The sequence below is a fragment of the Chiloscyllium plagiosum genome, unplaced genomic scaffold, assembly GCF_037043375.1.
Source record: "Chiloscyllium plagiosum isolate Xiang-an unplaced genomic scaffold, Cpla_swu_hap1 HiC_scaffold_15, whole genome shotgun sequence".
Classification (NCBI taxonomy): Eukaryota; Metazoa; Chordata; class Chondrichthyes; order Orectolobiformes; family Hemiscylliidae; genus Chiloscyllium; species Chiloscyllium plagiosum.
In genome coordinates, this window is record NW_028270153.1 from 57,592,110 (window position 1) to 57,609,725 (window position 17,616).

At 40.6% G+C, this 17,616-nt stretch overlaps 1 protein-coding gene across 4 annotated transcripts in view; it reads left to right on the top strand.

Moving 5' to 3' along the window:
* The window catches only part of LOC122559948 (solute carrier family 12 member 5-like), a 1,091,443-nt gene that overhangs the window by 847,213 nt on the left and 226,614 nt on the right, over nt 1–17,616 (top strand). For all 4 annotated transcript variants that reach the window (XM_087994966.1, XM_087994965.1, XM_087994967.1 and 1 more), the window contains exon 4: nt 13,644–13,790. In XM_087994966.1, coding sequence (XP_087851092.1) covers nt 13,644–13,790 — 147 coding nt within the window. The remainder of the gene's footprint in view (nt 1–13,643; nt 13,791–17,616) is intronic.

Sequence of the window (17,616 nt, forward strand, 5' to 3'; positions counted from 1 at the left end):
CCTCTGCCAATTTGACTACCCAATCAACACAAACATTAGAATCATGCATGATCAATGCACTGCCTTTATTAAATGCCCTAAAATGTCCTAATTTATTCTCTGTCCCATTGTATAGCTACTGTAGGGGGCTTATAGACTACTTTTACCATTATCTTCTATCCCTTTTTATTTCTTACCTATTTAGATTCTATGCCTTCCTATTGAAGATCGCTCTCTTGCTATAATAATTGTTCCATCCATACTAACAATACTACCCCACAATATTTTCCTCCTGTCTATCCTTTTGAAAAATCACATGGCTCGAAATATTTAGCTCCCAGCTTTGATCTCCTTGTAAACTTGTCTCTGTGATGTCAATAGGATCATACCTGTTAACCTGAATTCTGTCATTAGTTCAGCAGTTTTGTTCTGAATGCAATATGTATTCAAGTAAAGAGCCATGGATTTTCCCCCTTGGTAATTAACCCCTGATATCGGGTTAATATGTTAACATAGTCTGAGGGTTGGTTAACACACAGAAGATAAGCAGTTCAGATTGATGTGCCTTTTTCAGGTTGGAACGATGTAATCAATGGAGTGCCGTAATGATCACATCTCAATTATTTACTATCTACAATAATGACCTGGATGAGGGGCCAAATTTGACAATGATACAAGAATAGGAGTAAGGGATTGATGTGATGATATAAAAATAAGAGGGCGGAATTGTTGTGATGAAACTGTAAGGAGTCTGCAAGGGCTCATAGATAGATTGAGTGAACGGCATAAACTTAGCAGATGGAGTTTATTGTAGGTAAGTATAAAGTCATGTATTTTGGTAAAAGCAATCAAAAGGCAGACTATTATTTAATGGAGAGAGAGATTTTCAAAAATTAGTGTGGCACAGAAGGATCTGGGTGTTCTTGTGCATAAAGCACAAAGTGTTAGCATGCAGATGCAATAAGTAATCAAGAAGGCAAATGAAATTTATGAGCAAACAAAGACATAGATTGGTGGTTAAACTCAGCAAGTCCGGCAATTTCTGTGAAGAGAAAACAATGTTTTGAATCCAGTGACCCTCCTTCCGAAGTGGAACTTTGGTCTTTTGGTTCTGGGTTGGAGTTTAAAAACAGAGGTATTTTTACAACTGCAGTGTGTTGATGAGGCCACACCTTGAATGCTGTGCTCAGTTTCAGTCCCTGTATTTAAGGAATGATGTACTGGCATTGGAAGTGTTTCAAAAGAAATTCGCTAGGCTAATCCTGGGATGAGAAGTTGACTTATTACGAATGGCTAAACAGGTTAGGCTTTTTATCCATGAGAATTAAGAAGTATGAGGAATGATCCTATTGTCACATTAAGGTTTGGGAGGAGGCTTGATAGGGTACATATTGAGAAGATGTTCCCACAAGTTGGGGAACCCGAAACTCATGGATACAGTTACAGCATAGGAGGCAACATTTAAAAACTGAGATATGAAGGAACTTATTCTCTAGACGATAGTGACTATCTGGAATTCTGTATCCCTGAGAGTTCTGGAGGCAAGTTCATTGAAAATATTTAAGAGGAGGTAGATATGTTTTGACATGTCAGGGCATTGAGAGTTATGTGGGGCCAGCAGAGCTGGAGGAAAGAATACACAAGTCATTAGGTTCCTTCATAGAAAGTCTGGGCAGTTCCCTATAGTCTCCTATAAGAAAGACTGTACAAGATTACCTCTAGCTCAGCATTAAACTGGCACCTAGCCCAAAAGGTATCTGATTTAGAAATAGAAAAGCAATCAAGTTGAATTGGATGTTGTTCTGAATTTGAGGTTGGGTGCTAAACACGTTTAGTATTGAACAGAATAAACTTTTAATGCCACCAAGTCATTATTTGCGACTTCTAATGTCTGGTTTGACTTTGCACTTTTTAAGTAAGGCATTGCTATACACATATCCCCCCATCAGAACAGATATTCAAAAACTTTTATGTGGAATTCACCTAGATACATATAAATATAGGAATGGATCATTGGAATGAATGTGATCTCCATGCTCAAAACTATTGCAAACATACCAAATAGGAATTCGGACCAGGTCAGTTGTAGTCCCAGTGCGAGGAGCATGTTCTTTCTGAGCGACAAGCACTGACACTCGCAAACAAACCATCTCAACTCCTCCTTCCACTACTGAACCATGCCGGAAAGCATGATGAGAAGGAGGAGGCAACATGCACTGTACAATGTTACAAAGGCTAAAACATCTGCAAGACATCTGCAGCCTACATTACTCATTAAATGAATAGGATTTGGAATAACTAGCTATCTAATGTGTCGAGTGCATCATGCAGAAGGGTCCAGAGTTGTACTGCTGAGTTTGTACATTCTGATGCTTGGCTGCAAATAATGGTGATGATTTTCTTTTTCTTTTCTCTGCATATAGGGTATTCATTTCTTGTACTTAATTACTATAATTACAGACAAACTGGAATTTCAGTCAGTTTATGGATATCTGTTCTGATGGGGGGATGTGTGTATAGCAATGCCTTACTTAAAAAGTGCAAAGTCAAGCCAGACATTAGAAGTCACAAATAATGACTTTGTGGCATTATCGCTACATTATTAATATTCTAGTATTGTCCGAGGGACCTGGGTTCAAAGCCTGCCATGGCAGATAGTGGAATTTGAATTCAGCATAAATCTAGAGTTATGAATCTATGATGACTATGAAACCATTGTCAATTGTTAGAAAAACCAATCTGGTTCACTATTGTCCTTTACAAAATGAAGCTGCTGTCCTTATCTGATCTCACCTACATGTGACTCCAGATCCATAATAATGTGGTTGACATTTAATTGTCAATCAGGGGAAGGTAATAAATGCTGTTGTCGTCAGCAGTGCTCACATCTCAATGAAATAACCTGACAGTCACAACCTCTGCAATCTTTATGATGAAGCTATGTACTGCAGCTTGGAACATGTGACAAATGCTTTCTACTTGGAAACACCAAGTGGTGTGAAAGGTGAAAGTGATATTACCAACACAGCCAATGACAGAAGCATCCTTTTTGCAGACCTTCCTTTCTCATTATGAAGGGCTCCTTTTGGAATTATTGCCCCAACTATGGGAGAGGGGATTATTTTTAGTTGTTCATAGGATATGGTTGTCATTAGCTCAGTCAGCATTTATTTTCCATGCCTAACTGCCTTTGAAAAGGTGGTGGTGAACACCTTCTTGAATCATTGCACTCTTTAGGATGTAGGACTCCCTCAGCAAAGGGGTTTCAGGATTATAATCCAACAGCAATGAAGTAACAAAGGTATATAGTTCCAAGTCACGCTGGTGTGTGTCTTGGAGGGCAGCTGGAGCTCACTGTGTTCCAAAGCATCTGCTACCCTTGTCCTTCAGGGTATCAGAAGCTACGTGTTTGGAAGGTATTGTTGGAGGAATATTGGTGATTGACGGCAGTGCATTTTGTAGATGGAACACTCTGCTGCTACTGTGCAGAAGTGGTGGAGGGAGTGAGTGTTTAGGATGGTGGATGGGGCACCAATCAAGTAGGCTGTTTGTCCTCGATGGTAAAAAGTTTCTTCTGTTGGAGCTATACATCACACCCCTGACTAATGAGAGTTACAAGGTGAGATATTGGCCTTAGAATTCATAGCCTCTGACCTGCTTTTGTTGCCATACTATTTGTGTGGCTGGTCCATTTTATGTTCACTGATCCTCTACCTGCTTGGAAATAACCAAAGACAATTACCTGCCCTATAAATACATGAATCAAGGCATGGGAACGTCTTTACTGTGTGGTTCAGATGCATGCACATCTGTTTTGTTTCCTCCTTTAACCCGAACAACTACAGAGGGATTCGCATACAGGCAACAGATTACAAAATGTTTGCAAAAGTGTGCCAAGCTATCATATGAAATCTAGCTATGAGAAATTGATTCTAAATACCCATAGGGCAAAAGGTCACAGCAACAAACATCTCACCAGTGAAGCAGAAAGAAAATGGATGGAAAATAAATAGTTGATATTGACAGCAGTCTTAACAAATAGGAATCATTTAAGACCAAATGACTTGTCGAGAATGAGTGTAGTAATTGTAATGAGGTCAACCAGGTGGACCTCATGGAGTATAGTTCCCTGATTGGGGCTGTAAATCTGGTCCAGTCAGGGAGCCTTGGCTGACCAATAAGAACAGGAGTGTCAGAGGTTCTCTTCACTCAGAGAGCTGGCTCTGGGGAAGCATGCTCAGTATCAAGGAGTCTTTATGTGTAAATAAAGAGTAACTGGATGATGGGATACTGGCCTCTGTGGAGTTTTTTCAGTGGTGACGACAGTGAGATTAATTATGTAACCATGCAAAAGCGCCTACTAGCTGAGCCCAGTTGGACTTCAAGCAGGCACGACAACTGGCTTTAATATTGGAAACTACGGCAACTGTAACATATGAATTGCAGGGCATTCCATTGGAAGTAGATACCTTTGCCAGATTGGGGAACACTACTTGAATAAAGGCAATTGCATAGCCTCACTCCAGACATATCCTGAATAGAGGGACTCTAGGTCAGTCCATAGCAAAACCTCAAAGCAAAGCCACGTTTTGGCCAAATAGTTAAAATTTTCTTTAGAATCTGGGCTGGCAAGCCATTGTAATTGCTGCTGGTATGTGGACTTGAGACAGCAAAAGATTCTCACTCGACCTCAGTTGACTAAGAGAACTCATCGGCTGGTATCCAGGATAGTGCATACCATGCAAAGTCCACCTATATCTGGTCGGGAACAATTAAATTGCTTGGCAACATCCAAATCAGAACTAATCAAAATAAATCGTCACCTGGTTCTAATGGAGGCTGGTACCAGCATGGCTGTATCAGTGATGGCAAAATTGTTAAGTCAAATCTTTAAGTTTCTCAAGGCATCAGCTCAACTTAAAACCTATGCTGGGGAACCTTTACAGATTAAAGGTACGACTTCAGTTGTGGTCTCTTATGAGAAGCAAATGGTTCAGTTACCACAGATTATCAGGCCCAAGCTTGATGTAGCAAAATTGGTTGAGAAACATTCACCTCGTTTGGCTCAACATGTTTTGATTAGAAAATGGCTGCCCGACTGAAGTCCTAAGTAAATACCCAGAAGCTTTTCAGGAAAGCCTAGGGACTATCAAAGGAGCCAAAGCATGTTGACCAGAAAACACTTCCGTGTGATTCTGCTAGGCCTGCTCAGTGCCATTTGCACAAAAATAGAGACAGAAATCAGAAGGCTGGAAAATGAAGGCATCATCAAACCCGTCCAGTTAGCAGAATGGGCAGCACTAGTCTTGTTGATTGTGAAGCCTGACAGGTCGGTTCACCTTTATAGGGATTTTAAAGAAACGGTACACTGTTTTTCACAGCTGGATAAATACCCAATCCCTCACATGGAGGATTTATTCACGAAGTTGGCAGTGGGGCTGTCCTTCACAAAGCTGGACATAAGCCACGTGTACTTACAATTGCGGTTAGATGAGGATTTCCAGGCGTATGCTCCAATGAATGCCATAAGGGTTTGTACCAACACACAAGACTGCCATTTGGGATACTGTTAGACTGTGCAATTTCTCAGCAAATGATGGAGGACATAATACAAGGTCTACCCTGGGTGGCCATTTATCTCGATGATGTGCTAATTACAGAGAAGACCAATAAGGAGCACTTAGAGAGTATCAACATAATCCTTAGATGTTTCTGCCATGTGGGCATATGCCTTAGAAAGCAAAAATGTTGTACTTAGGCTACAGAGTAAACAAGACCAGGTTACACCCATTGGAAGATAAAATGAGCATGATCAAAGGTGCCCTGGCTCCCACAATCTGAACTAGAGCTTAGATCTTTCCTTGGGCTGGTGAATTATGACCGAAAATTCATATACAATCAGGCCTCCATCCTAGCACCCTTGCAACAACTCTTTAAAAAGGCTCAGCCTTGGAAATGACTGCACAGTCAAACTATAACTTTCAGGGAAGTGCAGAAACAGCATTCATCCTCTCGAGTGTTGGCACACTATGATCCCAAACGAGACCTGGTATTGACATGCACTGCTTCCCCATATGGCATTGGGTAGTATGGAGAGGAACACCCAATAGTATATGCATCCAGGACATTGGCCATTGCAGAGTGCAAATAAGCCCAGATAGAGAAGGACAACTTGGCGATCATGTTTGGAGTGAGGAATTCCACTAATACCTTTATGGATGTAAATTTGTAAAGTTACAGACCACAAATCCTTGTTAGGTCTACTTAAAGAGAACAAGGCACTGCTGTCCATAGCTTCAGGCTGAATTCAGCAGTGGAGTCATGTGTATAATTTTATGTTGGAACACCATTGAGGAAGCCAACTAGAAAATTCTAATGCAATGAGCCACCTCCCACTGACAGATACACTATTGATGGTACCACCACTGGAAGAGTCCGTAATGGTTTTAACTTTTCTGGAAACACTTCCAGTCACAGTTGACAACGTCAGACCTTGAAGGCAGATGAATCCAATCCTGGTAAAACTGAAACAGCTGGTGATGATGTGGGAAACCAAAGGGCCATCACAACCAGAATTGAAACCTTTTTAGACTTGGAGAGACAAGATCACAATAGAGGACAGCATATTATTATGAGTTAGCAAGTGTGATTGGCCTGAGCAAAGGCCGCTGTTTGATACTGACCGAATTCCATGAGGTTCATCCAGGGGTTTCCAAAATGAAGATATTGGCAAGAAATTATGCATGACGGACAGGATTGGATGCCGGCAAAGCTGCATTTTTGGGCAGTGCCCAGAGTGTCAACAAAAACAAAAATCACCACCAGCAACTCCCCCACACTCATGGGAATGGCCAGCTGAACCCTGGACTCAGTTACATGCCAACACTGCAGGTCCTCTCAAGGGCTCAATGTTCTTAGTCATTGTGGACACTCATTCAAAGTGGTTGGACATGTACAGAGTTCATTCATCAAACACAGGGATGACAATAGAATAACTGTGCACACCTTTTACAAGATATGGACTCCCACAAGTATTGGTCACAGATAATGGGCCATTGTTTACCAACAGGGAATTAGAGTATTTCCTAAAGGTGAATGGTATTTGTCATATAATTACAGCTCCATACCATCCATTAATCAATGGACTGGCAGAAAGAGCCATCCAAACTTTGAAGGTATGCTTAAACAAAAAGCCTGCAGCTTCATTAGATACCAAACTGTCCTGGTTCCTATTTGATTATAAGAGCACCCCTCATGCAATTACTTGCATATCTGTAACAGAGTTGCTAATGGCAAGAAAACTCTGCACCACGTTAAATCTGATCTTCCCAGATTCGGTGGAAGGGGGTTGGAGGGTGGTGTTGAAATGTGATCAGGAACTTTAATGCCAGACACAATACTCTGCTAAGCAAGAGAGACAGTTTATTTCAGGAGACAAAGTTTGGTGTAGGAACTGCAGGAATGGCCCTGCATGGGTTAGAGGCATGGTCGACTTGCGGTCAGGTCCAGTGATGTATGAAGTTCGAGTCGGTGTGATGGTCCTGAACAAGCATGTGGACCATATGAAAACTACAAACTTGCAAATTGTGCGAGAGCAGCTCCAAAAAAAAATGAACTGGCCTGTGTCCTCAAACTCAGAGGTGGAGGAATGTAGTGATTGTAATGAGGTCAGCCAGTGGACCTCATAAAAAATGGGTTCCCTGATTGGGGCTGTTAACCTGGTCCAATCAGGGAGCCCTGGCTGATGGATATAAACAGGAGTGTCACCATTCTTCTCACCGTGTGGCAAATCTAACATTTGTTGAAAATGTGTTGCTGAAGAAGGGCTTATGCCCGAAACGTCGATTCTCCTGTTCCCTGGATGCTGCCTGACATGCTGCGCTTTTCCAGCAACACATTTTCAGCTCTGATCTCCAGCATCTGCAGACCTCACTTTCTCCTCAAATCTAACATTTGCTCTACTAACACATATGAAATGAGATATTAAAATTAGGAATTCTATTTTCTGTTTTACAATGCATAGAAGCATTTTACATACTTTTTACAAATGCCAATCTGGTTTAAAAACAGGAAAGGCTAAGAAACCTATTCGAACCATTTGTATCTGAAAGAAAGCCAGATGACATCTGAGTTCTCTACTCAGCTGCTTTACAGTTTTTATTTTTGCAGATATTCTGGATACTATTTCCAACAGTGTAATCAGTGTTGCTAAGTAATGATTATTCACATCAATTTGTTACTGAATTCATCCTAAAAGGCTTTATTTTCTATCAATTATCTGTGTTGAGCTGAGAGAGCTAAAAAAAGTTCATATTCTCAACAAAGTTATTGAAGAAATCAAACAAAATAAAAATAAACAGGCATTTCTGAAGTTGTGTTCACACTGACAGCTGGCTCTGAGGGAATTAGTAGAGTGTCAAGGACTCTCCGCATCTAGATAAGGGGTGACTTGGTGACGGGATACTGGGCTCTGTGGAAGTACTTCAGTGAGAACATTGGCAACAGAGATTTGGAATATTTCAGTTTCACTGCAGATATATTTTGTGGGGGGCAATCAGGAGGACATAGTTGAGTCTAAGGTAATACCAAATATGCAGATGACTCCAATCATGAGGGAAAGTATCTCATTTTAAGAGTATAATGCCTGAAGATTTATGCTACAGCCATGTTATGGGGACATGGACCAAATTATAATTAAAATAAACTGATCGTTGAATTCTTTGTTGTCTTTAAAATCAGTGTCCAAAATGGGGAGGAGATAGTGCTATATGGAGAGCTGAAGATTCAGTGGAGGGACAAAGGAGACCACAGTGTGGGATTGATGTCATTATGATTTTTCACACAAACTCAGCAGTCAGCAAGTGGGAGGAAGGTGTTATTTGTTGGAGTTGTAATATCAGAGAAAAGACAATCATGTCTGATAATATGTGCAACATTGTTATGATGCATCAGTACTTTACCACAGTAATGTTATTGTGAGTGGGAGCATAGCTCCCACACTGCAATCAGAATGAATCCTATTTGTTTTGAAACCACATTTTGTTCAGCTCATTGTTCTGTTGACTTTGGGCAAGTTTATTGCAGTCTGCAACCATCAGTACTGAGAGATAATTAAGTACCATAAAACAAGCAAATGTAGAAATGGTTGTGCCTCTTAAAATATAAAACCTAACTTATTGGCACAGAATTATAGAAAATAGGAGCTGAAGTAGGCCATTCGGCCCTACAAGCTTACTCTGCCATTCGTTACGAACATGGCCCTGGGCAACTGTCTGCATGGAGTCTGCACATTCTCCCTGTGTCTGTGTGGGTTTCCTCCAGGTCCTTCAGTTTCCTCCCACAGTCCAAAGATGTTCAGGTTAAGTGGATTGGCCATGGGAAATGCAGAGTTGTGGGGATAGCCTTCATAGGGTTGGTGCAGGACCCGATGGGCTGAATGGCATCTTTTAGCACTGTTGGGATTCTATGATTTGAATTCCCATGTAATTCCTGTATTCAAAAAGGGAGGGAGGCAAAAAGCAAGAAATTACGGACTACTGTTAAAGATGTGAGGTAAATGTTTTTGATTAGTGCAAACTCAATGGGTTGAAGTGTCTTTTTCTGTGCTGCAAACCTCTATGACTATCATTCTCTGACTCAACAGCTCTTGGATGTGTTCAAGAAAATCAGGCAGAGCCAAAATGGCTTTCTCAAAGAGAAATCATGTTTAACGAACTTTGTTCTTTGAAGAGGTACGTTGTGCTAGACAAAGAGGTACCAGTGGATATATTATTCCAGAATGCCTCTCATGATATGCTTCATCAAGTTATTGTGAAAAATTAAAGCTTGTGGTGTAGGTACAATCTATTGGCATGGATAGAAGATTGACTTACTAACAAGTGGCAGAGGGTAAGGTTAAATGGGCTTTTTCAGGCTGGTAAGATGTCATGAATGGTATGGATGAACTGATCAAAGATATGACAGCTAATTTTGCAGATAACACAAAGGTAGGTGGGAAAGTGAGTTAAGAAGAGAAGATAAGAGGCCTACAAAGGGAACCCGATAGGTTAAGTGAGTGGGCAGCAATCTGATATATGAAGTACAATGTGGGAAAGTGCAGAATTGTCCATTCTAATAGAAATAATAAAAAAAACTATTATCTAAATGGTGAGAGGACACAGAGCCCTGAAATGCATGAATCACTGAATGTTAGTATGCAGGTACAGCAATTAATTGGAAAGTTAATAGAATGTTATGATTTATTACACGAGGAATTGAATCTAACAGTATGCTTCAATAATGCAGGCAATTGGTAAGACTACGTCTGGAGTACTGTGTACAGTATTAGTCACTGTACTTGTGGAAAGATGTCAATGCATGAGAAGTTGTTCAGGGAAAGTTTACTAGACTAATGCCTGGAATGAGCAGCCTAATAAGGAAAGGTTAGACAGGCTAAGCCTGTCAGATATGACTTAACTGAAATGAATAAAGTACTCAAGGAATTTGACCAGTCAAATATTGAAGGGACATTTTCTCTTGTGGAAGAATCTAGACATAGGGGTCATAGAGAGCATTCTCTCTAATTTTGTTAATGGTCCATGCGCAGCAGTGATTTCTGGGATTGGAAGTCAATGCCACGATTGGTGGAGCAACACCAATTACCATGTGCAGAACACTGGAGCAACTTCACACACACACACAGCCACACAACTTACAGGGAGTATTGGTCAGAAGTTAAAGATAAGAGGGTGCCATTTAGATAAAGATGAGGACATTTGTTTTCTCTGAATCGTTGGAATTCCTTTCTCAAAAGGCAGTGGATGCAGAACCTTTAAAATTTTTCAAGCAGGGATGGATAGAGTCTAGATTACCAAGGGCATGATATATTATAAGGGATATGCAGGAATGTAGGCATGAGATTAAAATCAGATTAGCCAAGGTCTTATTGAATGGTGGAGCAGGCATGATGGGCTGAATGGCTTACTGTTGGTCCTATTCGTACCTTTGTAGTATACAGTGCTGATCTAATGGTCAAATTAAAAACACATAGTAGTAAGCAGCACTGAAATAGGTTAGCACAATGCCCTGTCCCTGTCCCAATGTATGCAGTACCACTTAATTTAAAGACTTCACTCCTTAATCATAACCTACCAAAACCTGAAGAAGGCTTTGACTCTGTTGAATATTATTTTGTTGCATACTGTGTGTTTTTTATTTTGTGATTTCTAATCTGTGAACAATTTGAAAATGTTTTTAGGGTATTGCATTTGTGAGTTGTTAATCTTGAATGATACAGTCTTTATCATTAATGTGCACAGTTGAAAACATTAGCAGAAGCGCCTTAAATTAATCATGACTTTATCTCGACTGATATTCAGTCTGCTTCTCCACTGGGAGTGTACTGTGTTCCTCTTTCCTGAATTGGCTTCTCTTTGATGTGATCATCATTATCAGTTATACAGGTCAGGTCGTAAAGAATAAAATGAAGATGATAGGAAGAATACTGAAGCTAATGCTGATACTTTTTGTTATGAAACCGCCTTAACTGGTGGTGCTCAGTTTTGAAGTAGTTGAAGTCTGCAGGGACTAACTGTGAATAACTGCAAAACAACAATTTACTAAAGTTTTCTCCAGAATGCTATAAAATTAGAGAAATAAAAACCTGTCAAATGTGAAGGAAAGAAACAGAAATGTAAAACGTAGGAGCAGGAGGAGGCCATTTAACCCTTTGTGCCTGCTGCAACATTCAATATGGCTGATATTCAACTCAGTATTGCTTTTTCCTTGTATCCTTTGATTCCTGAAGCCCTTGGAACCAAATCTAAATCCTTCTTGAAAACATTCAATGTTTTGGCCTCAACTGCTTTCTGTGGCAGAGAATTCCACAGGCTCACTTGTCTCGAGGTGAAGAAATTTCTCCTCATCTCAATCTTAAATGGAGTCCTACCCTTGTATCCTGAGACTGTGGACTATGGTTCTGGACTCCCCAGTCATTAGGAACATCCTTCCTGCATTTAATCTGTCCAGTCCCGTTAGAAGTTTATAGGTTTCTATAGATCCCCCGCCATTCTTCAAATTTCCACTGAATATAGTCCTAACCAATTCTCCATTCATACGCCAGTCCTACTATCCCAGGATTCAGTTTGGTAAATCTTTGTTACACTCCCTCCATAGCAAGAACATCCTTCCTCAGGTAAGAGACCAAAACTGCCCACATTACTCCAGATGTGGTCTCAGCAAGGACGTGTGTAATTGCAATAAGACATAAATAGCTCTGGTCAATGATAAAAATCACACAACACCAGGTTATAGTTCAAAAGGTTTATTTGGAAGCTCTAGCTTTCGGAGTGATACTTCTTCATTAGATGGTTGTGGAGGTTGACCTCCTGATGAAGGAGCAGTGCTCCAAAAGCTAGTGCTTCCAAATAACCTGTTGGACTATAACCTGGTGTTGTGTGATTTGTAACTTTGTCCACCTCAGTCTGGCATCTCTAAGTCTAGTCACTGATGCAGCCTTCTCAGAGTGTATGTTAGACTTTTATTTGTGCTGTCACTTAAATTTCAAAAAATGTAACAGTATAGCATATAAATTTCAGACAAATCACCTTGAACTATGGAAAACAGTCAACTGTATAATTAAAGTTTTTGAGCTAGAAATTTGTCACATCCCATTTTGGGAGCAATAACCTCCAATACATGCCTGAATCTGGGAAGCCTCATATTTCGACAGAAATTGCCATGACATCCAAAAGCATGCTTTTACCTGGAACAGTTTGGGCTGGCTGACTTGTTCGCAATTGAAGGTAGACAACCTCAGAGAGAATGGTCCCCTTCTGTTCCTGTTGTTCTATATGGAAGTTAATATAAAGACTTTGCCTTGCCATACTTTGCAGCTTCGGGAAGCAATAGTCAGGCTGCTGTGAATCTGGGAAAATAGACACAATTTGTTCAGCAAATTTTCTGAAGGAATTTAATAAGTGAGTCCTTGAAATGGATACAAGGGCTTCATTTCAACACTGAAGCCAAGTCTATTCTCAGTTTAAGCATTCATTTGGCAATGTAACAAAATGGCCTTAACATATTCAGCAGTAACCTGAAATAACTCCACAGAGGCTAGTATCCACTGTCACCATGTCACCCTTTATTGCCACATGGAGATTCCTTGACACTGATTCAGCTCCCTCAGCACCAGCTCTCAGAGTGAACAGAACCCCTGATACTCCTGTTTATACCTGGAAGCCAGGGCTCCTTGATTGGAACAGGTTAACAGCCCCAGTCAGGGAACTCATATTCTATAGGGTCCACCTGGCTGGCTTAGTTTCAATCACTATATGACCAGAAATACTTGACAGATTGGTTGCTGGTCTTTACACTGTTGAATTTATTACTGCACAACCATAAATAGAATCTCTTTCCACTTTTTTCTTCCAAATTAACGCTGGTTCTCAGTAGAATGATTTGAACCACACAATTCTAAGGTTAAATATTGGCATTTATTAACCAGCCACTGGTGGTCCGAACAACTTAGACTGAATAAATTCTGAGTATGAGCTGAGAACTATGCCATATTGTCCATGGCGTCTTCATATCAATACCACAATTAAGCTGGACATAGAAGATTTTATTTATTGAAACTTCAGATCTGAGACCATGTCTTTTTTTCACTACCATTTCCTTCTTTACAGGCTACACGGATGGGTACAATCATGGGAGTCTACTTCCCCTGCCTGCAGAATATTTTTGGAGTCATATTGTTCTTGCGCCTGACATGGGTTGTGGGGGTCGGTGGAATCATGGAATCTTTCTTCATCGTCATATTGTGCTGCTCCTGCGTAAGTAATAATTCACTCCTTAGTTCAGCATCAATGATATTTTTTACCACCTAAAACAGCATTGCACAGAGGGGACATTTCTCAAGTTCAACTTGTCAGCTTTCAGGTTATAATGGCATAAATGTGAACAGAACAAGCCAAGGATTTAATAGACTCAGTAACAGGATGAAACATTGTCTTACCCCACACACCCAAAAGAAAAGATCAAAGCCACAACTGAATGAGGAAGTTTTATAATAAACATCCATGGTGTGTGTGTCAGAGTTGTGATGGGACACAGTGAATTAAGAAATTAAACAATGTTGTGGCAATTTCTGTCTAACTATTTTAGTGGTGTACAAAATTTATGCTAATTCCAGCTTTGGAACACAGATCATACAAAACTGGAGAAAAGATTTATAGAACCTCTGGGGGCCAGTTCTACTTCAATCAAGTAATAGTCAGCTTAGATACACATGGGTTTAAATAAAAAAACTGTGGTCCCCTTTATGACTTATTTAGTGATGCACTGTCCAATGTTGAGTTATACAGATGAGAATCAATGTCCACTAATTCCGCATTATCTGATGGTAACAATGGGAGTGATGTAGCTCCTCCAAAGCTAGAACTCTCTTATTGTGTAGGTTTACACTTGATCCATTTCCATTTGAGCAAGGTACGAGAAAGCAGCGCAAAATGGCAGTTACCTTTGTTCCTGAATATCCCCAAAATCCTGGAAAAATTCAATCACAGGGGTGACCAATAGAAAAAAACACTGTCACTGTCTATTGTAAGGACAAAGTTGGTGTGGAGCTGCTTCTCCAATCGCAGGTTGTTTCTCTCCCATGCTTGCTGCTGATAAGTTCACTAATGCATTATACGGGTGGGAGAGCCAAGGCCAGGCGAGTTGTCTGTTGGATGTCCATCTGCCGGGGGCATGATAAAGACTGCAATTGGTGTGGGGGAAGAAATTTGTGAGGAGACTGGAGGGTGCAAGGGAAGAATAGGGAAGCGCTGGAGATTGCAAATGCAGAAAGAAAGGGATAATTAATTCAGAAAAATGTGGGGTGTTGCATGTTGATAAGACAAAGCAGGGCAGGACTTACACAATTAACTGTAGGGCCCTGGAAAGTGTTGGCAAACAGAGAAACTAAGGGTTGCAGGTACAGAGTTTCTTTAAAGTGGCATCACAGGCAGTCAGATTGGTGAACAAGACATTTGGCATGCTTACCTTCATCGATCAGACCACTGAGTATAGGAGTTGGGACATCATATTGTGGCTGTACAAAACATTGATAAGGCCACATTTGGAGTACTGTAAACAATTCTGGTCGCCCTGCTGTAGGAAGGATGTTATTAATCTGGAAAGGTGCAACAAGATTTACAAGGATATTACCAACACTGAAGGGTTTGTGTCATAAGGAGTCCCTGGATTGCCAGGGACATTTTTCACTGGAGCATAGTAGGTTGAGGGATGACGTTATGGAGATTTGAAAAATCGTAAGGGGCTTTGATAAAGTAAATAGATAAGGTCTTTTCTCCAGGTTAGGGGAGTCCAAAACTAGACGTAATAGGTTTAAGGTGAGGGGGAAAAATTTAAAAGGGACCTGAGGGACAACTTTTTCACACAGTGAGTGGTGCGTATATGGAACGAACAGCTAGCGGGAGTGGTAGAGGTGAGTACAATTACAACATTCAGAAGACATTTGGACAGGTACATGGGATAGGAAGGTTTTAGAGAGATATGGGCTAAATACAAGTACATGGGACTAGTGCAGTTTAGGAATCCTGGTTGACATGGACAAGTTAGGCTAAAGGGCCAGTTTCCGTGATTTACATCTCTTAGACTCTGTGACTGTGAGGGGATGGAGCAGGAGGTTGCAGGGGGGCTAGGGAAGGAGAATGCAACCATGTGGGAGTCCACAGGGAAGGGAGAGAGAAATGCTGGGGAGAGAAAGGAGAGAGTGAATGGTCTTGGGTGGAAAGAAGGCTGCAAGAGTGGGAGTGAATTAAGCTGTAGGAAAGGGAAGGTGAATCTTTAAGAGGGAGAGATGATGGCTGAAAAGGGGACAGAACAGTTTTAAACTATCACTACTGATATAATAAATTTCCATAGAATCCCCACAGTTTGGAAACAGACCTTTGGCCCAACAAGTCCACAATGACTCTCCGAAGACTAACCCACCCAGACCCATTCCCCTACATTTATCCCTGACTAATGCACCTAACCTACACATCCCCTGAATATTATAGGCAATTTACCTAACCTGCATATCTTTGGGCTGTGGGAGGAAACCCACACAAAAGCCACACAGACAGTTGCCCAAGGCTGGATTTGAACCCAGGTCCCTGGTGATGTAACACTGCAATGTGAACCATTGAGTCACTGTGCTATAAGAGGAGTGTGAATCTTTAGTTTAAGGCTGCTTATGTTCAGGAGCTATCATTTGAAGAAAAATTTAGATGTTTTCCAATTGTTAAATTTAAGTTTGAGATTGAGGTTGGAAATTCAGTGAAAAAGGGAGTGACTACATTAAGTTTCCGACTGTGTGTATTTACGATGGAAACATATTAGCTATGATCTCACTAGTCTCTGAAAGAGATAATATTTAGGATGATGCCTCTTTTTGTGTATGCATGTTCACAGTTATTTTGGAAAAACATCAGTTGCTGACTTACGCCTCTTTAAATGTCAATTTAAATAATACGCTGCCCAAGAAATTAATGTTTTCCTTGTATGTTGTGTATTAAATTCCAATGGAAATTCAATATTGAGGATATCGCCTAATTCTTCGAATTCGGCTTCTCTATGAATCAAAATACTTTAAGTCAACACAAATGGACATTGTTACTATATGTTTCCATCACATAATAATTTAGAGAGAACGGAAAGGAGCCCTTGAAACCAAAATGTAGCTCAGCAAATCAAAGAGGGAGGGAGAGAGAGCCCTCAAGAAAACCTCAAGTAAAACCCTTGAAAAAAAGTCATTAATTTGTGTCCTGCTGAATAATATGCCACACTTATGGAACTATACACAGATATGAAGTTTGACCTTTGGTCGAATAACAAAATCAATAAATTCCAATCCATGTTAATTGACAAGTGAATAAAGATAGAGAAACACCACTATAAGCAGCTCACTGCACAATAAAAAGAAAGAGGGTAGCCATCAAGTACATTTGGAGAAATAATTGGAAAAATGTGTGTGTGTGTGTGTAAACACGTGTGCCTACATCAGTGTACATGTATCTGTGTGTGTGCATATGTGTTGTGTACACTCATGTTTGCATGTGTGCACGTGTGTGTCTATATGTATTTACATGTCTGTGCATATGTACATGTGTGCTTCTGTGCATGATATGTGTGTGTGTGCCTCTGTATGTCTGTGTGTGTTCGCATCTGTATGTATGCATGTTTCTGTGTGTGTGCATGTGTGTGTGTGTGTGCGCGCACATGCATGCATGCGCCTGATGGGGTGAAGAGGGTACTGCAGGACTATGGAGTCAGAGGATGTGTAGACATTGATAGCTTTAGGACGTGCCAAAGCATGGTGAGTGAAACAGCCCTGGCTTTGTTTCAGATTTGTGCAGAGATGCCTCCATGGGTGTTAAGTTGCTCATTGACTTATGTAAGAACCTTAATGCTTGTTTAAGGAGGGTGCTTGAGACACTCAATCTCACAGCTCTTCCATTCAACGGCATGATTGTAAAATTATTTCTAAGATGTTAAAGCCGAATTTTATCACTGCCATTGTTGCCCATTGAATAAAATACAAGGAAATATTAGATTAGATTAGTTTACATTACAGTGTGGAAACAGGCCCTTCGGCCCAACAAGTCCACACCG